Consider the following 24,226-nt stretch of genomic DNA (forward strand, 5'->3'; position numbering starts at 1 on the left):
CATCTGAAATATATCAAATATATATCAATATACATATATTCCAATTGAACATGGATCCGTAATATATTAATTATTATTCCCTGTTCTCCACTATCCATCTATGGATGCATACATTTCTTAAATTTCATACATTTCTCCTTGTCGATATGTAGCCTACTTATTAATAAACTTAACCCTGGTGGCAAAAAGGAAATGTACTGCAGTCCCACGAGGAGGGGAGGGTCCTGGGGTCGTTCCCTCCCTTCTTGACCAAATACGGTCTTTCCTGACAGTATACGGCTTCTCTGCCGCCGGGTGCTTCGTCGTCGACCGGCAAAAAGTAGACACGAGACATCAGACTGCTCCGAAGTCAGCGCTCATCTAACAGGTACGGATAACGTTTACCGGCTTTAAGTGGAATAAGTCAACGTTATTTCTAAATGACAATATCGGGTGGGGTTTTTAAAAAGCTATTTTTTTTCTAAGTTTGCCAGTTTTGATCACTGTCAGAACCGGGGCCTTGTGGCAAGGCAGCGTTAGCAGGCCATGTAGCTGTGGCCTGCCTTGAGATGCTAACAGCCGCTAACTTGGCACCACCAGGCCGGCTTTTAGTGAGCGACGCGGTACATTGCGACATTGTTCAGCGCGTTTACGTTTGTGTGTGCATAACGGTAAACCTACTCATTCGTGTGTAGTGGTGTGATACTGTCCTTGTTTCAATACAATGTTTGACCGGTGTTAACGATGTTTAGATGAGCGTTAGTTTCGTTGCCGCTTGCTAATTGATTAGCTCGCGGGTTAGCTCTTTACTGAACACAATGTGCGAGCAGGTGGGACCACAGACACGGCGATACTGCGTAGTTTACACTAATAATGAACGGAGAGGATATATTTAATGTCACCAATCGAATCTTAATATGTTCGATTTGTTACATAAACACCTAAATCCGTAACGGAAGGATTACTGTTAGTCCCGTCATTCATTTCACATGAGCATCGTTACCGGCGAATTTGACCGTGACAACCGGCTTTTGCTTCGTAATTCCGCGTTCACCTAAACTTCGAATGTGACATCCGCCGGCTACTGTCCGGAGAAAAGCAGGGACGCTTACAAGTTGAAGTCACTACATGAGTCCAACGGTCTACATACGCCCGATCTGACTGTGCTTCTATCAAATCCAGCACAGAGATGCCATCCGACCTAGCCAAGAAGAAGGCGCAGAAGAAGAAGGAGGCTGCCAAGGCCCGCAATAGACCCAAGAAGGCCGATGAGCTGGACGGGGAAGGGGACGGCGAGTCCGCCGAGGGCCATCAGAATGGAACTGACAGCGGTGAGAGAAAACTCAAATGCGTTGTTCATTACAGTTAGAAATGAATTATCCTGGTGGTGATTTTTTTTTATTTTACTATTATTTTACTATTTTACTATTTGAATCATCTTGATTCATATGTACTGTATTAATCATAGATTGTTTAATTTTGCCTAATATTTATAATGTATAGTTTAAATTAAATGGAGGCACATTTTGTTGTGACTTACAACCAGGAGGAGACATCCCAATATTGTACTAAATAACCTAGGCAGTGTCTAGTCTCTTAGCAACACTAAGTGTCCTCGGATATAATTGGAGTTGGATGCTTGGTATCGCTAGCAGCTAGTCTGGATGCTAGGTGATAAGAGAAAGATGGCACTTAATTCATCTTGGATGGGAAGTTTGTGTCAGCAGAAAATAAATACAGTTCAGTTAAGACACACTCACTGACTGTGCTCTTTTTGCAGTCGTGGACGGCCTGTGCAAGCATATAGACGAGTTTGAGCTGAAGAAGGCTGAGTCCCGTGCCACCACAGGCGTGCTGTCCTCCCACCCCAACAGCACTGATGTCCACATTAGCAGCATGTCTCTCACCTTCCACGGCCAGGAGCTTCTGTCAGACACCACCCTGGAGCTGAACTCCGGACGTCGCTACGGCCTCATCGGCCTCAACGGCACAGGTACTTAGAATGTTCAGAGTCTGTTGGTCGAGGCAAATTGGAGAACGTGTGGAAGTCATGATGGCCCTGGAATACTTGAATGATGGGCATCTTCAACAAGTCTCTTTCGGTAGAAGACGTCTGATTTAATGAGAATTTAATAAAATTGTTGTTGACACATCTGGACCATGTGGCTTCACTTGCCCCGACTATAATTAGATTCAGGATACGGGGCACTCGGTGAACACTATCATCCAGGCATCATTCATTCCTGTGAATTCATTTTTAGCATCAGTGCGTGGTTTCATCGTCTTTCTCCCCTGCTAACACGCATTAATGGATCTCAGTGTTTCTCATTATTTGTGTTTCCTGTGTCCTCAGGAAAGTCAATGTTGCTGTCCTCTATCGGCATGCGTGAGGTTCCCATCCCAGAGCACATCGACATCTACCACCTGACCCGCGAGATGGCTCCCAGCGAGAAGACGGCCCTGCAATGTGTGATGGAGGTGGACGAGCAGAGGATCATGCTGGAGAAGGAGGCTGAGAGGCTTGCCAGCGAGGACTGTGAGTTCCAACAGGAAGTCCTGCCTAGTTCAGGAAGTCCTGCCTAGTTCAGGAAGTCCTGCCTAGTTCAGGAAGGCCTGCCTAGTTCAGGAAGGCCTGCCTAGTTCAGGAAGTCCTTTTGAGCACGTCCTTATTTAGGCTCAGCTGTCAGATGGCAAACCTAAATGGCGAAGTCCTTCTGTAGTTCAGGAAGTCCTTGTTGAGTTGTTGTGGGCTTCCTAATTTAGACTCAGCTGTCAAAATGGCAAAGTAAAAAAAAAAAAAAAACACAATACAATTTATGTCCCTTTCCCTCTCTATATAATATGACGGTAAACCCCATTATATGGTACAATGAAATGGCAAAAGTGCAGCAGGCTAAACTGTAGACTAAGATAGTTTAGTACATTGTATCATCCACAAACCTTTTTCTGCCTCACAGCTAACAGTTAGGCAAGTAGGGTGTTGGCTAACAGGTAGATTACCAGGGATTGGTGAACAGACCATGGATAAAACGTGATTGGCTAACACAGCCTTTAATCCCTCCTCTCTGCCCAGCTGAGTGTGAGAAGCTGATGGAGCTGTACGAGCGTCTGGAGGAGTTGGATGCGGACAAGGCTGCTGTGCGCGCCTCCCGGATCCTCCATGGCCTGGGCTTCACCGCCTCCATGCAGAACCAGAAACTCAAGGACTTCAGTGGAGGCTGGAGGATGCGGGTCGCTCTAGCCAGGTGTGAATACACAGAAAATGGATCTATAATATAGCAATATTGACAGTGTATTGATGTACATCTCAAAGGCATGGTGCAAAACACAAGACTACAGGTTTCTAAATCTCTTTGTCTTTATGTCCCTCTCACAGAGCTCTGTTCATCAAGCCCTTCATGTTGTTGCTGGATGAGCCGACCAACCATCTGGACCTGGATGCCTGCGTGTGGCTGGAGGAGGAGCTCAAGACGTAAGTCCCTCTAAACCACAGAGCTACCATATCTCTACATCACACTTATCCTCTGGATAGTACAGGTCCCTCTAAACCACACCTCCTCTCTATAACACACCTCTGGTTAGTACAGGGCCATCTAAACCACACACCACTGGATAGTACAGGTCTCTCTAAACCACACACATCTGGATAGTACAGGTCTCTCTAAACCACACACCACTGGATAGTACAGGTCTCTCTAAACCACACACCACTGGATAGTACAGGTCTCTCTAAACCACACACCACTGGATAGTACAGGTCTCTCTAAACCACGCACCACTGGATAGTACAGGTCTCTCTAAACCACACACATCTGGATAGTACAGGTCTCTCTAAACCACACACCACTGGATAGTACAGGTCTCTCTAAACCACACACCGCTGGATAGTACAGGTCTCTCTAAACCACACACCGCTGGATAGTACAGGTCTCTCTAAACCACACACCGCTGGATAGTACAGGTCTCTCTAAACCACACACCGCTGGATAGTACAGGTCTCTCTAAACCACACACCGCTGGATAGTACAGGTCTCCCTCAACATCACACCGACCATATCTTTATCACCGGTCTAGATTATAAATTATGTACATGAATATTATCTCCTAAATGTCTAATATGATTCCCTCTGTTCTGCTCTTCTTTTGAAAGGTTCAAACGTATCCTGGTGCTCATCTCCCACTCCCAAGACTTCCTGAACGGCGTGTGCACCAACATCATGCACCTGAACCAGAGGAAACTCAAATACTACACCGTGAGTACTCCTGCTTCACGACGGAACAGCCCGCCCTCGGGTAGTGTCGTTTCACCTAGGGGGTGGGGCCTACAACTTCTAAAATCTACATACAATGTGTGTAATTTAAAAGAACATAATTTGAACGAAGCCGACGCCACTTTTGAAATAAATCACACATGAACAAAATACTTTTTAAAGGGGTTGTTTATGTCCTTGTATACTGCTCAGTGTTCTGAACCTCTTTAAATCTGATTGTGGTGTTATGTCCATTTCAGAGAATGAAAAGTGATGCATTTGTTGTGTGGATCTGTAAAATAGGTGAATAATGTCAAGTGATTCAGTAATATTTATTTTATGCCACTATTACTATACTGCTGTCTGTTACAGCAGATGTCTTGATAAAGGTTGATATTATGGATGTCCCCTCCATAAAACAAGTTGTAGTAGAGATCCTCACCCTTCTACTCCATACATGCGTGGCCTTTTGAGGCATTTCCTGTGGTTCTGTGCAACACCATAAGAAAGTTGTGTGTTGCATGTGTGTTGCCAGGGTAACTACGACCAGTACATGAAGACCAGGGAGGAGCTGGAGGAGAACCAGATGAAGCGCTTCAACTGGGAGCAGGACCAGATAACACACATGAAGGTAAGAGGGGCACCCCTTGTGGTGGCCATGTACTGCACCTCCTATTACCTATTCCTGATTAATTTCATACAAATCTGAATATTAAGCAATTAAAACTTACTTTAAATACAGAGCTGCTTAAAGGTTAATAGGAATTCAAACATTTCATTGCCTTTAGCAACTCATTCATCTTTAATTTAAATGTAATCTTGAATTTGTTGAAGGTACATTTTGATGAATTAAGCAGGCAGTGGCTGCTGCTTTTTGTAATTCATCAGCATAACTTGAGAGTTTGTAAAGTTTTTATTGGTTAAAATGTTAATCTTTGGTGAATTATTTCAATATGGCTCTGCTACCTGTCTGTAGTTTGACCTGTACTTCCCATGTGTTGTGTAGAATTACATAGCCCGGTTTGGTCACGGCTCAGCCAAGCTGGCCCGGCAGGCCCAGAGTAAAGAGAAGACCCTGCAGAAGATGGTGGCCTCCGGCCTGACTGAGAAGGTGGTCAGCGACAAGGTGAGAAGTTCTTCCTCTTAATATTCATACAGTATATCCTGTTTGCTTTGGTCTGTGTTTTATATTTCTACAGTAGAAGTTAACTCCTGTGTCTCTCCTACAGACGCTGTCATTTAGTTTTCCTGCCTGTGGGACGATCCCTCCTCCTGTAATTATGGTTCAGAACGTGAGCTTCAGATACAGTGACAACTCGGTAAGATAGTCTCTCTCTGACCCTCTTTCTGCCTCTCCATCTGTCTCCCGCTCACTCTCTCCATATCTCTTTATCACGGTGTGTGTCCACCCCCCCCCCCCCCCCAGTTCCAGTATTGTTCATATTCTATTTTAATCTGTACTCGTCTCCTCTTCAGCCTCACATTTATAAAAACCTGGAGTTTGGTATCGACCTGGACACGCGTGTGGCCCTGGTAGGACCTAATGGTGCGGGAAAGTCCACCCTGCTCAAGCTCCTCATGGGAGAGGTAAGGAATGCACCAACCCATTATCTTGTCTGTTAAGTTTTATGGTAGAGCCGTTATCCTTCATCTCAATGTTGCCCATATCCAGGCAAATGCAAAGACATCGTAAACGGATAAGAATGCAGTCATGGGATGTATCCACTAGACTGATTAGATTCTCAACTTTTAACCCAAACTATCAAACCCATTGCTAGCTGAACTGTGCATCCAAAGGGATCATACCATTGTGACGTCTTCTATGTTGAACCTGGTTGTTGTGGTTTCTCTGTAGCTGCTTCCCACAGACGGGATGATCCGAAAGAACTCCCATGTGAAGATCGGCAGGTACCATCAGGTAGGAGACCTTGTTTACTAACCTCCTGATTGTGATTGGCCACATTATTTTACATTGCATTAGACCAAGCACAAACCACTTTGTAAAAAGTGTAATGGGTACCAACTGTCATGTGAGGAAAATGAGGAGGATAATGGGTCTGAAGGTAAAATGTTCCCCAGACTGAGTGGGGAGGAGTGCAGGCTTAGAGGTGGTTGCAGAAAGGTGTAGATTTAGCATGGTTGTCGCCGCCCTTCTGAGTCTCTCCCTGTGTCGGTCCCTCAGCACCTCACAGAACAACTGGAGCTGGACCTGTCTCCTCTGGACTACATGATGAAGTGCTACCCGGAATTCAAAGAACGGGAGGAGATGAGGAAGATCATCGGACGCTACGGACTCACGGGCAAGCAGCAGGTAACCATGGAGACTCTAGAGGATACCAACAATATAATGGTTCCCAAACAGTTGGTTACGAATCATCAATCAGGTTGTTTTCACATAAAGGAACTTTTCCCCTTCAAAAAATGTAAAGGAAAGGAACCATCAAATATCTACAGCATATTATAAATTGCACAATCCCACAATAAAACCAGTAGTTTAAACCAATACGAAAGAATGTTGAGGGCTAAGACTTGTTGTTGTGTGTCCAGACAAGCCCCATCGAGAACCTGTCTGATGGCCAAAAGTGCCGCGTGTCCTTTGCCTGGCTGGCCATGCAGAACCCCCACCTGCTCTTCCTGGACGAACCTACCAATCACTTGGACATCGAGACTATCGACGCCCTCGCAGACGCCATCAACGACTTCGAAGGCGGCACCATGCTGGTTAGCCACGACTTCAGGCTTATTCAGCAGGTACGGTACCTGGTCTCAACTGGTCTCTGATGCACTTGAAATACCCTTTACCTTTTTTATGGTTCGCTTGGAGAAATTTGGACTGTTGGGCCGTTGGTTAGAGATAGTTAGGTTTACGTAGAAGGTCAGATGGTTATGTTTAGGTAGGTGAGAGATGGTTATGGTTATGTTTAGGTATTGGTTAAGAGATGGTTATGTTGGGTATAAGGTCAGAGCTGGTTTAGTTGTTGGGTTAGAAATGGTTTTGTTTAATTGGACATGAACATTGACAGGAAAGACATGGTGGACTGTCAGCAACCAACCCTACATAACTGTTAAGGTTAACCTAAGTTAACCTAGTTTAGAGATGTTTAAGTTCAGGTGTTTGGTTTGATGATTTGGTTTAGGTTAGGGATGGTAATGGTAGAGATGGTTTAGTTTGATTGTGACGTCGGTAGACTTGCCGACAGCCCACTATGACTCAATCTTTCCTGTTAACGTGAATGACTCACCGTTAATTAGCGGTGAGTCACAATAGGAAGGAAATCCTCTCATACATTTTAACATTGCGCCACTATGAGGTGTGAACTAATTGTTCAATTACACAACTAACTTTGGTTGTGATGTACTACAACAGAAGCCGATGCTGTCGGCTTCCCGTTTAAAACAATATGACCACCTTAAATTGTTAGACAAGATGTATACCCTGTCAGTTAATTAAACCAGAAATGAATACATTTTTGCTCTCCTTGTGTCAAGTCTTGACAAGAAGTGGTTTGTTGGCAGTTTTTATTTAGTAAAGGGGTTAAAAGTAAAGGGGCTAATTGTTTTGTATCTTCCTGTCTAGGTGGCTCAGGAGATCTGGGTGTGTGAGAAGCAGACCATCACCAAGTGGAACAGGGACATTCTGGCCTACAAGGAACACCTCAAGGCCAACATTGAGAAGCAACAGCATGATATCTAACACGGCTCCGTCCCCCCACCACCACCACCACCATCATATCCACAAGCCTCGCCCACCCGTGGTGCATCATGGGTGGGTGGTGCTGGGCCGGGTCGATGTTTCAGTACTGTAAAAGAAGCATCTTGAACACAGGCACGTCTGTTATACATCCTAATATTACCCTCAGTTCGACATGGGACTTCCTCACCTCAAGCTGCACTATGCTTCTGGTTTACCAGAAGCATCGCAGTGCATTTTGGAACACATTCCATTGTGCTGTCCTCATAGAAAAGATTGGTTTTCCCTGAAGTATGGAGTGGCTTTAAGGTCATTTAATGATATTTAAAAGTTGTCTTCTTTTTTTTTTTTTTTTCTTTGAAACAGCAGTTATGCCTTATTTAACATTGTAAATGATGCAATAAAGGTTTGTCTGAAATAAAAACGCAACAGAATTTTTAATTGGACATTATGTTCAGTTAATGGATTCTTGAATCAACACATCAGATTTAAATGCAGACTTTATTCATTCCACATTATGCTCTATTTGTAAATGTACCCGAACAGTGGTCGCATCCAAAAATAACCATTTTCTGAAAATAAAGTATAGTTTACAACAATTCTGTAAACAAAACATTAAAAACGTTGTGAGTTTTTGCTCTGGAGGTGAGGATGGACATGTGTATACTCAGCTCACGTCATCGCTAGTCATTTCAGATGAACAAGAATCTACTCCCCAACAGGTCATCCGCTTTGATATAAGCTGTAAACATATTAGAAATTGAACAATTTTAAAAGGATAGTGAAGACATGTTCTTTGCTGCTTTGTAATATTAGGTTGCTGTTTAATTTAGCTAGATGTTCTGACTACATGTAAAATGAGTATACCGGTTATTCAGACTAGATGTATGTTAAACAGATGCTGCTCCATCTGTTCCTAGACCAGACTTTAGAAGCTGCAGACAGGAGGGGTTAAATATGGGAAGTTGTAACACGCGTGTGTTGGAGTAAATGTTAAGCGGCCCTGTTTTAGATTCAAGCGCAGTACTCATGGCCAAGGGATGGTTGCCAGGCTGCTGCTTAAACAGTGCAGTGAAGTCTTAAGACCAGAGGGGATCTTTTTCTTATACTCAATGTAAACCAAACCAACACGTTGTTCCTGCTCCTTGTCCTCCGGCAGCAGATAGGATAACCTTCCATGGTCTAGACTTTGTACTGTTGCCCAAAAACAATATGCTAGAGGCATCCTTTTACGGAGCACAATACATTCTTTAATTGCATAACTATTTAAAAGCAAGTCAAGTTCCTCTGCTCACTCATTAGCCTAATTAATCACCAAAAACGAAGTCCGCTGATAAGTGATTGGATGTGGTCATCTCGTTATGTTAACAATAAGAATTTACAGAACAACGCCGGTCTCAACCTTCAAAGGGGCCGTCCTTCAACGTTTGCATTTAAATATGTGGTGCAGTAGGGTTCATCTGGACCAATGAGAGCCAGGTCTGACGCCCCTTAGCCCTCACTGGGATTGGTCGTCGTCGGAGACGTCGTCGGGGGCGATGGCACACGTGTTGCTGGCGCGGACGCTGCTGATGTTTTTCAGTGAAAGGATGCCGGTCATGGTAACCCCGGTGCCGTCCAGGTTCACCTGTGCCAGGTGCATGTGTCTGAGAAGCTTCAGACCTGGGGGGGATGGAGCATTAGCCTTTAGCCTGGCATTGTGGTTTCAATAGATGGAGGACTCTTTGTGGCAGGGGGCTTGGACCTACCACGATCTGTGATGCGTGTCCGGCTGAGGTTGAGTTTGATCAGCTGGCTGCAGCCAACCAGACCCCTCCGCACAACCGAGTCGCCCACACGCGTGCAGGCCAGCCCCAAAACCTGGGAAATGCAAGTCAGATTGGTGCTTTCAGATTGGTGCTTGATAGATTTCAACTGGTTCATTAGAAATCTATTTACCACCTCAAGGGTCTAGTGGGAGGAGTTACCTGGAGGTGGGGCAGGCAGGTGATGAGCGTGGCGACGCCCCGGCTGGTGACGGCGGTGCGGTCCAGACATAGCTCCTGGAGCTCCCTGAGGCTCCGCAGGGGGGCCAGGCCTGCGTCCGTCAGCCCCGTGTTGCTAAGAGACAGCTTCTTCAGACTGCAGGGAGGGACAGCAGATGGTTACACGTCGTTCATGTGGAGCATCGCGCTGTTCTAATAAAGGAGAGAACTGCTTCATACGTGGACCATTAAAGTCATTGATCGTATCCCCAATTCATCAGTGTAAAGTATATCAGTACTGGTATACCAGTCTGTTACTACTAGTGACATTTGTTCAGCAGATAACCTGTATGTTAGTACCAGTATGATACTACCAGTATATTACCAGTACATTAGTACAAGTCTGTTAGCAGTATAGTACCTATAGTGTTACCTGGCCAGTATGTTAGTACCAGGATGTTAGTACCATTGTGTTACCTGGTCATGGACGCCAGCTGGCTGACTCCCTGGTCCGTGACCTTGGTGTAGTCGGTGAGGTCCAGCTCCGTAAGCAGGGTGAGCCTGGCGAGGAAGGACAGCCCTCTGTCCGTCACAGAGTGGCGTCCAGGCAGGGTGAGCTGGCTCAGCCTCAGACCTGGGGATGTGCCTTCATAAGTATCTTCTACATGTCATTCATGCACCTTGAGACCTCAGATTGTATTCCCTTTCTACGCATTGGCCAACTTTGTGCTTTTGCTGCTATTCTCATGATTAACTCCACCTCCATGTTTTCCGCCTCACCTGAGATGAGGTGGAGGGCGTGGTCGGGGTCCTGGACGGCTATCCCGGCCACGCTAAGGGCGGCCAGGGAGGGGTGTCGGGCCAGTGGCTCTAGGGAGTGCTCCGTCACACCGGTCCCGTCCAGGTACAGCGTTTGCAGGTGCAGCAGCTCTGTCAGCGCAGACACGTCGCTCACCTGGTGGAAAGGGAGGGTGTCATTAAGAATATTAACCAAGATCATTAACATGATTCATAGGTTTCTATCATTTGATAGCATTTGATAGCTTCTGATATCAATGCATTGAGTGAAACATAAAGTCTAGTACCAAATAGTGTCAGTGTTGTGTATCAGTATTACTTGGTCTCTGGGCTCTCCTACCTTGGTCTGCTTGATGCTGAGGAAGCGTAGGTGTGGTGTGGAGGTGGGCAGCGTGGCCAGCGTTGCCTCTGTGACAGCCGTGTTGTTGAGGCTGAGCTGTGATAGGCTGGCAGGAGCCGAGTGCAGGTAGGGCAGCATCCCCGCGTCGCTCACCTTGGTCTGGTCCAGGGACAGGAAAGTCAGGCTCTTCAGGCCTGAACAGCGGGACACACACTTTAGTAAAGGTTCTGTAAACGACATCTCTATGGGCCGTATGCGGTCGTTCACATGGGTTCAGGCAGACAGACTGCACATTCAGGGCGGCACAAGAAATACAAACAAATAGTCCTGTTCTTGTCCACTAAAATGATACCTGGTCTGCCGTCTAATGTCTACCCCTGAATCCATTTGCACAGCAACACAGCAATATTCACCTAGTGGCCATCTTGGTTCTACACACCAGCTAGGGGAGATGAAGGCCAATTCACTTTAGTCCAGGGAGGCCCTCATCGTAGGTTACCTGCACATCTTTTGTCTTTGCAGCCATATTTTCAGGTTAATTTATGATGGCCTTATTGTGGAGGTTTACCATTTACTTTGTCGCCCTTTAGGGGATGTGTTCATTTTAAAAGGCATTAAGTAAGACATTTTGCTTAAGGTAGACTGGGAACTGTAGCAAGAGACAGCCGTTTATGTTCCTTTTTTATGAGCGGTATAGTTGTAATTTTTCACTTGTCATTGAGGGCCAGGCAATAGAGCCATACTGATCACCACTCAGATCAAGATTACGTGCCAACCAAATTACACCATGTAAGCATTACGCATGATTTCTTCTACTTAGCTTTGGAGGCTAATTCCACATAAACAAAGTGGAAGAACAGATTTTTTCAGATGTTTTTTGTTCTATTTTTGGTGAAAAGGCTGTTTAAGGATTAGCACATGGAGGCTGGAGGAGTGGAGTTCAGACAGCAGCTTAGGCTGGGGCCCTGCGTTCCTGCACGCAGGGCCGGAGAACCGGCAGCCCCATGATCAGCTCCCAGCCGGGCTGTGGAGGTTAGAGGGAGGGCGAGAAAGAGACCTGTGATGTACTGCAGACAGGAGTCAGTGAGTTTCCCACAGGAAGCCAGGTTGAGGTGCTGGAGTTTGACGAGACTTGACAGCACAGACAGGCCGGAGTCTAGAAATAAACAGAAACAGCCAATCAGCACGTAGGAAAACTACCCATTGGATTAGCCATCATACATACATTTGGGTAGACCCTCCAACTTGTTATGTCACAAGGGGAACATAGAAGGCAGATTTTGAAATGGCATGCAATGACCAATGAACCTAACACCTGGTGGTGAAACAGGGGCCCCCTTAAAAAAAGAGGGGTATCCAGAGGTCTTAGAAGAGATGATAACTGAATAGGTAGCAAGTAGAGGCTGTAGTACCTAGAGGTTGGAGTACATATAGGTGGTAGTAACTAGATGTTGTGGCTACTAGAGGTCATATCCGAGGTAGTAACCAGAGGAAGTTACTATAGGTAGTAACTAGAGGTCATATCAGAAATAGTTACTATAGGTAGTAACTAGAGGTCATATCAGAGGTAGTAACAATAGCTGATGTCGGTACCGGTTATGAGTGGGGAGTTGACCAGGCTCAGGTGCTTGAGGGCATGGAAGGCCCTGAGCTGCCTCAGCAGGTCGTTGGTGGAGTAAGGGTAGCTGTTGAGGACAAACTTCTGCAGCGGGCAGCCGAAGAAGAGCTCCAGGGTGCGCGGCCGCAGCAGCCGCTCACGGGCCATGTGGCTGAGCAGCAGCTCGGCAAGCTCCGGGGTCAGACACGCCAGGCTGCTGCTGTACTGCATGCTGGGAGCTGGGGAGAGAGAGGGGGAGAGACATCGGTGCACGGTTAGCCCAATGCTTTAATGCAATGCATTAAAGAACCGAATAGTACAGTGTACAAGTACAGCGAGCCAGCGGTCGGAGCTACGATCATTGAGCGGTGGAGCTATGCTCAGAAGGCGGTGGAGCTACTGTTCAGCTAGTAGGATAGTAGTGGAGCTACAGTTGTCAGTTACAAAGCCATTACATGCAGGCTACAAATCAGTTTCCTGTGGCGCTATGGTGAGCTATGATTGGTGATAGCAGGGGAACTACGAATGGCATTGGTTGCGTTGGACTAGCCGTCATACCGGCCATGAGCTGTGCGGTGGCGCGCGTGGCCATGCTACATAGCGACGTGACGCTGGGGGCTCTATAGGCCTTCTTGGGTGGGGAGGGGAGTCCCTGGTGGGCTGGATGGTCATCCTGCGGAGACGCCCTCTGGAGGCGCTCCACGGCAGCCAGGCCTGCAGCCCCCGGCCCCGCACGCATCCCAGCCTCCTCTGGGCCCATCGCCTCCTCCATCACGCCCTCCCTAGAGACACACAGACAGGCCTTAAGGCACATGATGAGGCTTTACACGCATGAACACATAATATACATGCATATTTCTGCTACGACTTATAATGCTACAATAGCATTATGTAGCATATGCTACAACAAAGCATTATCTTGGTTTCAAAATGCATTATTAGCGTAGCTCAACAATGTAGCATTAGCATATCTCTAACATGTAGTATTTGCAGGGTGTTGTGGTGGCTCACTGGAGTCTGTTGCCCTGCTCGGGCCACTGGTGGCGGGGCTCCACCCCACCACGGAGCCTGTTGTCTGGGAGGAAGGGCAGCCTGGGCATCCCTGGACCATGATGAAGCATCAGCGATGCATCAGGATATGCCAAGGTACAAACCCCACAGTTACTAACGTGTAAAATGGAGGTGGGGGAAAATCGAACAACATAATTTTTTTCCCCCTCTAAAGTAACTTGCACAAAAATAAGTGATATATTGGAGGTCCATAGTAAGAGACAGAGTGCAGAAAGAGAAATAGCAATACCATTAGGCATGAAAGGTGGCTCTTCTTCTTGGTCAGCCTCCAGCTCTTCATCTCCATCCTCTTCCTCTGAGGCGGCGACCTCTCCGGCTTCCAGCTTCTGACCCCGCCCTTCCCAACACAACCAGAACCAGGACCGTCATATCACTGCCCACCCATCTACTTCCACAACCATCTCTCCAGCACAACAAACTCACCTGATCTTATTCTAATGCAGGCACAATAAACAAAGAATTGTATTCTTAGTATCATCCTTCATAAGCTGTAACCATAACCGATCATTTTCCATGATTGATTCATCCTTCATTCATCCTGATTGGTCAGAAAGCCTGAAGGTAAAACAGGACAGGCGGGTTCTTACCCCAGAAGTGAGAGGGGCCGGAGAAAGGGGGCGGGGCTCCAGGGACTCCGGCATAAGCCACTGCCTCCTCCCACTGCTGGTGGGGTAACGCCGGAGGCGGGCCATCCTGCTCCATCTCTGCCTCCTCCTCCTCCATCTGGGCCGGAACATAAGGAGTAGGAGCAGGAGCAGCAGGGGAAGGAGGAGGAGCAGCGGTGCACTCCTGGTCCTCCTTGGGCCCGAGCGGGGAGAGTACAGGCGGGAGGAGGACGGGCGGGTCGCGGGGGGCTGCCTCCGGGGGCGTGGTCTGGAGGCAGAGGGCTGTGTTGGGTGTGAGGCCCAGTGAACGCAGGGAGCACGCTAGCTCCGCCTCCCCGAAGCGTTTCCTTGGAAACCCCTGGAGGAGAGAGAAGGCAGGAAGGGACGGGTGTCGCTCCGATATGTGCTCCACCACGCTCCGCAGGGGGGCGTCGGCATGGAAACGCTCTCGCATGGATTCGCCCGAGGGTAGGCGGATCTACAGCATCCCAATAAATAAATTGAAAGTATAGTGTCAATATATAATTTCAATATTGTAGCATACACTCAACTGTCTGAAATGTTGACAGTTGAATAATGTCTACCTCAACTGTCTGAAATGTTGATATTCACCTTTTATATTTTGGACACATATTTTCTGTATTTATGGTTTGTTGTTGTTTCGCTTTCATTTTCATCTTTTGTGTCTGTTTAATTTCTACGACCATCATGTTCTTTCTGCTCTTGCACCTGAATCTCGGTTCTGGGATTAATATAGCACCATCTTTTCTCATCCGAAGACACAAAACAATAAAGCAACCGGTGCCACTGTCTGCTCATCATGGTCCCAGCCGCCCTTTGTCTGAGGTCCATCCTCACCATGAGGATACAGTTGTTGTCCATGTTGGTCTGGAGGGCTCCCCCTAGCTTCTGGGCTGGGGGGAGCCTGGTGGTCTGGGACTCCTCGGCTGATGACGCAGTCTTTTTCTTTTCCTGCTGACTCTTGCGGTCCTCTGCAATTCGCTTCAACACCAGCTCACGCTCCTGAAAGAGAGGGGACACACACACACACACACACACACACACACACACACACACACACACACACACACACACACACACACACACACACACACACACACACACACACACACACACACACACACACACACACACACACATTAAAAGGGCCCCTGTTTCACCACCAGGGTTTTATATGGATCGCCATTCAAATCCATCCTCTTGTGATATCACAGGAGAGAGTGCTCGGACAGACGTGATTGGGGTGTGATTTTGAGGAGTCAAAACAAGCTTTGGCGGGTTTGTGCTGAAGTGCCCACGAGCAGGGTTACTGAGGTGTGTGTATGTGTCTCACCTGTTTCTTCTGCCGTCTCTCGGAACGGGCCTCCTGGGCCAGGCGCTGCATCTGCTGCTCCTCAAAGTCCCCCAGGGAGGGTTTTATGCGTGACTCCAGGGGAGGCAGGGGATCAGGGGGGGAGGGGGAGGACACACCGGGGGGGGACAGAGAGCTCAGGGTCAGCGAGCGAGATGCTGAGGAGACAACAAAAGACACACACAGGAGGATGAAGATGAGTTAGGTACTATCTACTATGGAGTCATGTAGCAGACGCTTTTATCCAAAGATAAGTTCATTTATTTTAGGTACATATCATTAAGGATTAGGGAGGTGTAAGGGTCTCTTGCTCAAGGATGCCTACAGACATTGGGGATTGAACCCAGAACCTTTTGGCTGGGAGTCAAACACCTTAACCAATAAACGTTCCTGTCCACTATAGACACCGTGTCTTCACCACCAATACTTCACCATCCTGTGGAGGAATGTACACCATCCGGCTGTACATTCCTTTGTGATCTTATCAATGATAAATAAACAACAATAAACAACATGTCAGTATTTTAGCTACCTTACCTGACCATTGCAAGTTAACTCAACAAACTTACTGATAAAAATATGTCAACAGTAGCTAGGGTAGGAATGTTGGCTAGGAATACAATAGTTGGCATGTGGATAAAACTATGATGATCTCTATGTTTACCTTGCCTTTCCAGCTTGCACCCAGGACAAAACTCCTCTCACAATGTGACTGGTTAGATGTGTGGTGCGTCATACCTCCGCTGTCAGCTGACCCTCCATGTGATCCGGGACCTCCCTGGTCCTTGGGAGGGTTGAAGGCAGAGAACGCTGATTCAGCCGGCTCTGACGGCCGCTTCATCAATTTGTGTCGCACATTCTGTCCCTGCAAGAGCCTGTTATTGACACAGATGGGGTTTAATGAACAAAATGGAGGTTATTAAAGGTTAGATGTAACTCTGATGCTAATGATTTCCATCAACAGACAAGTGAACCTGGTAGTCTCATTACAGTTGAATTGTACAAACACATGATCAAAGAGAATACAGGCAGAATGTGTGTGAGAAAGACTGAGGGGAAACTCCCCATTACATCCATGGCAGCAGAGGGAAACATTACATTTGATAATATGGAGCTATCATTTATTCAAGGACACTTGTTTCACCAGACCAAATACCAGTAATTTTCCATTACAGAGACGAACACTCACCACTCTGCAGCATCCGCAACAGAGAAATGCCCCGCCTGCACTGCCAACTGGATCTGATCCTTGGTGAATCCCATCTCACCCAGAGTGACAAACAATGCTCCGATAGTCTGCAACACATGTTCACATGCTTTACTACTCTGAACTCTATGAGAACATGTGACATACAACTCAACATCCCCATTTACTAACGTTAATAACCTAACCTTAACCTTAACTATTTAAGGTGTTCCCCAGGGCTCTGTACTTGGACCCCTCTCTACATCATCTACATGCACCTCGTTGGCCAAAGCTTCGTCGACAAGGCCTCAGCCAAGTCCTGTGTCAGCTTCACAATCCTAAGATCAATAACAACATCATAACAACTCACACCCTTTGTAAAGTGCTTTGGGCTTCAACATAGGTGCTTAAAAGCATAATATATGCATTATATTTGATATTACTCTGGTCCACACAAGGGTGTGTTGTGGTATGTTCAATGATATACCAAGAGCAATAACTTTTGGTTATAACATAATTTAAGTGGTACTGAAACGTTTTTTACTAAACATTACCCTAGTAAGTAACATAGTTATTCATAAACGCTGATTATGAAAAAAACGTGTTCCATTGTAGAATAGTTTGAGCTTATGTTTTCTTGTTAGAAATAAAAATTCAACGAATTACCTTCATACAGGTGTTCGTGTATTGTTATGTAACGTTACCTTTAACAACTGATGGAGGGTTAGAGTGCAGTTAGAAATGATTTGATTAAACCTACTCATAAATAAAGTTGAATTATGGCAATAATGTCACATTAAAGTTAAACGTAACTTGCCACAACTAGATGTCAGTCTTGACATTAAAACTGGCCAATCTTATTATATTGGATAAACTCGTTGTATAACGTAACACATCTGCGGTCCCATCGCTATCGCTATATATACAATAACAAACGCTGTTGGTACAGCAGCTAAGTTAGCATAACAGCTAGGTTAGCATAACTTCTGCTGAGGTAACCGTATGGGATGTCAGCACAGAAGAGGCTAAAGGCTACAGCAGATAGCAATACAATGCTAGCCTGACTGCAATTATAATTGGAACTTACCGGAGAAACCGTAGAATTCATGCTGCTTTTTTAGCTGTGCATGAATCGAGATTCAGCGAGGAATACAAGAATTCACTTTCGTTAAATTTAACGTTTAGCATATCACGCAAAACTGACCTCTACCCCTTCGACTAGTGGATTGACAGGACGTCCACGAGAAATGAGCCAATCAGAACCGCTTACAGTTCGCGGGTAACGCCCACAAACAACAGCCATGTGACTGACAGGGACTGACAACGCAACTAGTCCCTCGTGGGTATGTAGCGATTTTATTTCGTCTGATTTTCGATTATTTGCCGGTATCTACCAAAACAATTTGCTATGGAACTTCACTTATTTGACCGCCGTAAATGTATTTTCTGTTGGCATTTACTGCATTTGTTTCAATTGGAGGAGGAATACTGCAGATGTCGCCCTAAGACCGTTTATATTGGCCTGAGGTGACCGTATTATATGTTTTGCTCGTTTGTTGAAGTTAATGTAAAGTTATAAAGTGAAAAGCTGTCACAACCGTAAGCAAATTAATTAAAATGTATTGTTTTTTTTTCCTACGTTTGATTTCGTTCGTCAACATTGCATTGCAGTTCATAAGACAACCTGTCAGCTTTTACCGTTTGAGTAATCGTTCGAGATGTCGTTACCGTATATTCGGCGGCGGTTAATGGCGTTACTAATTAGCCTTTGGTGATTTGAAATGGTGTCGAGGTTACAACGGGGGACTTGGGGAACATATCAGTGGAGTGCTCAGCTAACGGTATCTGCGGCTCACGTCCCCGCCCTCGCTCCTCGCGCACATCTCAAATATGAATCACTCCGTACGCACGCGCATTAAGTCCTCGCTAGAGGAAGCAGCGAGCAAGTCATTCAGTGAGTACGGGGTAAGTACATTAAAAAAATACTCCACAAAGTACAAATTTTCCGATCAACTGTTGTGTTTCATAGTGATAGCTCCTCGGTATTTCATCGTGTTGTTTTCCTGCTTCGAGGAGCAGGTATTGCACAGATGTTAGACGATCTATAAACGGTGACTTTCACACAGGCGACGATACTGTGTATCCCGGTACTACTTGGATTTCATGCATGCATGCAATGCCCAGTAATGGATGACTTCACTCTTTCCGTGATATTGCCGGCCAAGGTTTCAGAAAATCGACTAGAAACGGCTTGGTTGTTAAAAGTTGGTTTCCTGGATACAATTCAGCCTGTGATGCAGACAGCGTTTATACGGTTCATGATTGTGAGAATTAAACAGCCGTTGGATGCATCAAGTCCCAAACCAAATCTCTGTTGGAGACAACAATGAACGTAGGCATGTCTTGTTTTAATTTTTTTTATCCAGAACGATTAAAAGGTTTGTGGCATTTCAGGGGGCGTGGCCACGTCTATTTTCATTCATTCATTTCTTTCTTAGGAGACAACGCGATCCCGCTTGTTTATATTCCTCATGGCGTAGTAGTAGAAGAAATTAAAGTTACTTTTGTTACATTCACTTACGTGCAGGTGAACAACACCTGAACAGTGGCCAGCATCCTATAGTCAATAAAGTTTTTTTGAGAGATGACCGGCAACGTCACCATTAGAAATAACCGAGAAATTTAAATCCGCCACGTGAATACAATAACTGACACGGTTAAGGGTGACTGTGGAATCTGCCTTATCCACACTAACCACGAGGATAACTGCTTCACATGCTGCCTGCTGTGAAAAATCATGGCCATTGCTCTCACTTTATTTCCAATAAAATCACAGCAGCTTAAACCTATGGTCTTCGTGTTACATGCTAGTCTGCCTTTGCCAACACATAAAATACATATCTTGCTACTTGTTATGTAATACTACAATACAATTCAGCTTTTGGAAGGAATTCTTCTCATCTTTACTCTTATCATCATCTCTGCTCAGTTGCTTTATGTTCTCTCTAGACATAGTAAAACAACCTGTCATCAAGGGGCCGGTCTGGACAACAGACCACCTCTGTGTCTGTATACTTTTGGTACTTGAAAGCCTACCGTGACGCATATTTCCCAACACAATTCACCTTGCTTGCTCATGACTTGGATTGAACATAGAGGACATTGTTTGTCTATTAACTTCCTGATGCTTACAGATAAATACACCTAGAGGTTTGTCCAAAGACAGAATTACATTCTTTGGTCATCCAGGAAAGCCCCAACAGTCAAGTTTCAGTATAAGATATATTTATCCAAAGTATTTTCATCCACCATTCATGGTATGATAATTAAATATAAATCTGTTATTTTCATGTATATACTTAAGTTGTGATACTTAAGTATATTAGTTAATTAGGTGTAGTTAGTTAATTAGGAAGAGGAATATCTGGGAAAAAAAAACATTTTAAATTTTTTTATTATACACAACATATACATCAATGTAATGAAGTCCCTATAAAGTTGAGCATGGTTATCCCCTAGTTACCCTTCAACAGTGAACCTTGTAGTGTAGTATTACGTGGCTGCTGGACTAGCTAAGTGGTGTTTAATTAGCCGTGCTTTGGCAGCAGTAAAGCATGGGTGGCTTTACAGTCTGCAACAAGAGGTCTGACGACTCAATCATCTGATTATACATGGGCTTCATGCTGCCTCTCTCTCATGTCTATCTGTCTGTCTGTCTGCCTTTCTTTCTCTCTGTCTGTCTGCATTTCTTTCTCTCTGTATGTCTGTCTTTTTCACTGTCTTTCTTACCCTGTTCTATGATCTGATGCAATAAGGGTTCGGTAATAAGATGAACAATATTGGGACAGACACACTCATCCCACCACAGCCAACAAGCACCACCAAGTCTGGCACACTGATCCGTCACTCAGCACACTGGCCTGATGGTGGTATTTGTTGGGACAATGTGTAAGCACCTTGGCACAATGTTTCTCCCTCTTTCTTTCTCTCTTTCTTTCTTTCTCTCTCTCCATTCTCTCTCCTGCTCTCTCTCTCTCCATTCTGTATCTTCTTACCAGTGTCTCTTCCCCCTCCCTGCATTGTCCTTAAACTGTGACCATTCTGTAGGTAGCATGACTAAGCATCACAAAGGATGACAATCATGTTGCTAGGGTATTCTGAAAGGTACTTGGAGCGATCCTCCATGTAAGTGGATGATCACGTCATAGTCTCCCTGTAAGCAAGAGGTGTTACCTTTACCCTCTCCTTAATGGCCTGTCTCTATTCACCCTCTAACCCCTAGCTGCCATCTCTTTTCATCCTCTCACCACTTCTGGCACCTTTAGGACCTGTTGCTGATAAACATGTCCTAACCTCTTATGTGTACACTCTCAATGTAAAACTGCTGGATTCATAGATGATAGTTTGATGATTGATCATCCTCAATTTTAAAAGCCTTCAGTCTATTTAAGAAAGCCTGATCGTCTTCATGAGCTTCAGAGGCCCAAAGCGAGGGTGCACTGAAGGTCTCGGAGACTATGCTTGTGGATTCCACAACCTCTGTCTTATCCAACTTTCCAGGCATATGTTAGTCTCTTTTCATTGTCTCTCCCACCAGTGTTTGAGCAGCAGCTCTGCTGTAGTCCAGCTGGAAATCCTGTTTACACCCCAAAACTTTGGCTTTGTTGTAGAACGGTTTTGTTTTATGTTCATCTGGCAGCATGCAGAGTAGTGGCAGTAGTCTTTCATGTTTATATAAATGCTTCATGGTTTTTCTGTTCTTATAGTTTCTTGTCTGAAGGGATGCAATTGCTATTGTCTGCAAACAGCAAAGTCTGCCATATTGCAATCACACAGCTTCACTTTGCAGAACCACGGATAGAGGGACAGGTCAGTGCTACTGCTAAAGGAAATATATTTGAATCAGGTTTTGTTTTACATGATCAATCGCTGTCTAAGTAAATAGCTCTTTGACTTTGGATTTTCTGGTTTTGAGTTATTGGCTATGGTTTGGAGATGTTTGGCCCATTTCGTTTTCCTGGAACAATCTTCTTTTAACACTTTGTAGTGTTCAGTGTTCACCACCTCAGACAACACCATCATTGTCCAAACTGGACAAAACTGTATAGTAAAACACCCATTTAAGTTACTATGAAAGCAAAGTCTGGGGTATTGGGCTCTTTTCCCATCGTTGGTCCCACAGGGCCACATGGGGTTTGAACAGAGAGGTGCAAAGCGGCACATAAACACTATTTAGTGAGAGTCTACTTGGACCTTTTGTACCACCAGTATCCTTAACACCACTTAATGAGAGTTTACCTGAACCTTTTGTAACATAGGTGCAACCTGATCAGGTGCCAGACATGCCCAAGCACCATGGCTGCTAAGTTGAACCATCTGGCAACTGAAAGGCTAATGGTGATGTTGGAATGATAGGGCCTCATTTGTTCTACTGATGAGAAATCTTGGTCAGGGTGTTGGACCCCCATTCTAAAGGTTCTGGGTTTGAGGCCCAATGTTTACCTGTAGGTGTCCTGGTGATGCCCTCCAAGATGCCCTAACCCCTAACTTCTCCTTAAAGTCATGTCTCTGAATCACTATAATTAAATCATGATAGTATGTTAAGCACATTGAATAAAGAAACTTGAAAAAAGAAAAAAATTAAACTTGAAAATATCCAATCCAAACAAAACATGTCCAAAACAAATATGGACCCTTTTTTGTGATTGCCTTGCCTAAGTCGAGCTGGTATAACATAACTAAGCATCAACATAACATTTCAATAACAACATAGGTGTACACCCACTTATGCCAATCAAATGCTGAAGGACCCAATCACATCCCTCCTACGTATCGTCCCACCCTAATATCCTGTTTTACTTGGAAATACCTCAGATTGCAAGATAAGCTCTGGAAGCAAGAATGCACTCTTCACATAATCTGCAAAGTGAGCTAGCCTTGTTGCTAACTACATTAGTGTTCTGATTGGTTGTTTTCAAAGGCTCATTGCTAATCCAAACCCGAGTCAACAGGATGATTCAAGGAATTCTGTAAAAGTCATGCACCATTGCATTTAAAGTTGACCCAACTATAATAGCTCACCCCAACCTTTGGTATCTACTATCTACAACACCATAGTCCAGATGGTGATATCATGGTCTTTTCTAGACCTTGAGGACAATAGATGGCCCTTCATGAGGATCCCTCCAGCTGGTCTGCCCATCCCTCTGCAGCCCCAGACAGGTACTGTCTCACAGGGATCTAGCAGAGGATTTGGACTCTTCCACAGCCTTCCACAGCCACTAGCATTGGCCCAGAGTCTATCCCGAGGTGCATTTGCACTTGAGCATTTGGATTGTTGTACAGAGTTGTATTGGCTAGAATATGTCTATAGGTGTTGTTGGAAATATCTGCTGTTTTTGTCTTATGCTCATCTGTAAGAGCTTGTTATGCCCTGGGAAAAAGGGTAAACAATTATAAGTTGTTATTGAGTAAATATCCACAAATAAATGGCTGTCTCCCAGGCAGCTGTTTATCCTGCCCTCCCTGGCGGAATTAATCATAAATCAATGTGGTGACTACTATTTAACATTTAGTAAATAGAGCATAATAGTAATAGTAAATACTCTTTACCATTTAGTGTAGAAGCGTCAATCGAAAGCAACTAACAGTTATTCAGTTACAGGACGGGGTTAGAGCATCTTCCTCTAGGAACATGGTAGACATTGCATATTAGGGATCAAACCTAGCACCTTTCAGCTGGGAGTTGAACCGCTTAGCTAGCCACAACACTATGCTGGTGATGTGATAGTATGTGATGGTAGTGTGATGGTAGATGATACTATGTTTCTGATCTAGACCTCTGAAGAATACGTCCCGCCTCCAAGGCTACGGTTCCCTCGGTCAAATGTCAAAAAAAATAAATAATAAATGGGGTTTTTGAATGATCGTACATAACAAATTCTGTAGGTGGCGAAGAAGTAAAAGCTGTGTCACGTTTTGAACTACACACTTTTTCCAGTTTCTTGTTTCGACTGGGTTTTTGGATTGTTGGTGCCGTTAAAGTAGCATTAATAATCGTTTACTACTACAGCTCGGAGGGGGGACTTATTCTTCAGAGGTCTCTTAGTGAGCTGGTGTGAGTGCTGATAAGTAAGTTACTGAGTTAGTGTCATATGCCTTCAGGAAGCTACATTGTTAAAAGTACTGCCATTTAAAAGCATTCACCTGTCAACTCCTCATCATCTTTGCCATGGCTGTGTTCTAGCCACTGTATGTTGGCATGTGAAAAGCAAGCCCCCACATATTCTGTGGGGAACTCAGTGGGGGGCAGAGGCTCGGGGGAACCCCTCCAACCCGAGTCGCCCCCTAGTAGCCCGGCACTACACGCCACC

At 45.2% G+C, this 24,226-nt stretch overlaps 3 protein-coding genes across 4 annotated transcripts in view; 2 read left to right on the top strand and 1 right to left on the bottom strand.

Moving 5' to 3' along the window:
• The first annotated feature begins 292 nt into the window (after positions 1–292).
• Positions 293–8,522, top strand: abcf2b (ATP-binding cassette, sub-family F (GCN20), member 2b). Its single transcript, XM_084475059.1, has 15 exons — positions 293–367; positions 1,162–1,310; positions 1,760–1,972; positions 2,333–2,515; positions 3,053–3,224; positions 3,356–3,451; positions 4,130–4,232; positions 4,765–4,860; positions 5,236–5,355; positions 5,459–5,548; positions 5,706–5,816; positions 6,085–6,147; positions 6,412–6,540; positions 6,777–6,980; positions 7,807–8,522. The coding sequence occupies exons 2-15, from the start codon at positions 1,169–1,171 to the stop codon at positions 7,921–7,923; spliced, it is 1,839 nt and encodes a 612-aa protein (XP_084331185.1). The 5' UTR covers positions 293–367; positions 1,162–1,168; the 3' UTR covers positions 7,924–8,522.
• A 178-nt stretch (positions 8,523–8,700) lies between these two features.
• Positions 8,701–18,067, bottom strand: LOC311355300 (uncharacterized protein). The gene is made up of 17 exons (XM_084475058.1): positions 17,941–18,067; positions 16,857–16,963; positions 16,406–16,542; positions 15,650–15,825; positions 15,154–15,318; positions 14,278–14,773; positions 13,920–14,027; positions 13,631–13,721; positions 13,178–13,401; positions 12,616–12,858; positions 12,080–12,178; positions 11,023–11,216; positions 10,665–10,839; positions 10,362–10,518; positions 9,888–10,041; positions 9,669–9,780; positions 8,701–9,582 (listed from the first exon to the last, which is right to left on the bottom strand). The coding sequence occupies exons 1-17, from the start codon at positions 17,959–17,961 to the stop codon at positions 9,419–9,421; spliced, it is 2,823 nt and encodes a 940-aa protein (XP_084331184.1). The 5' UTR covers positions 17,962–18,067; the 3' UTR covers positions 8,701–9,418.
• Positions 18,068–18,185: 118 nt separating this feature from the next.
• slc4a2b (solute carrier family 4 member 2b) overlaps positions 18,186–24,226 on the top strand; it is a 52,902-nt gene continuing 46,861 nt past the window's right edge. Inside the window, exon 1 of one of the 2 annotated variants that reach the window (XM_084475373.1) lies at positions 18,186–18,196. The gene's annotated coding sequence lies outside the window, so the exon portion shown is untranslated. Of the gene's footprint in view, positions 18,197–18,800; positions 18,819–24,226 lie in introns of those variants that run through there. The other variant, XM_084475374.1, reaches the window with a different exon arrangement.

This window comes from Micromesistius poutassou (genome assembly GCF_964030765.1).
Source record: "Micromesistius poutassou genome assembly, chromosome: 11".
Classification (NCBI taxonomy): Eukaryota; Metazoa; Chordata; class Actinopteri; order Gadiformes; family Gadidae; genus Micromesistius; species Micromesistius poutassou.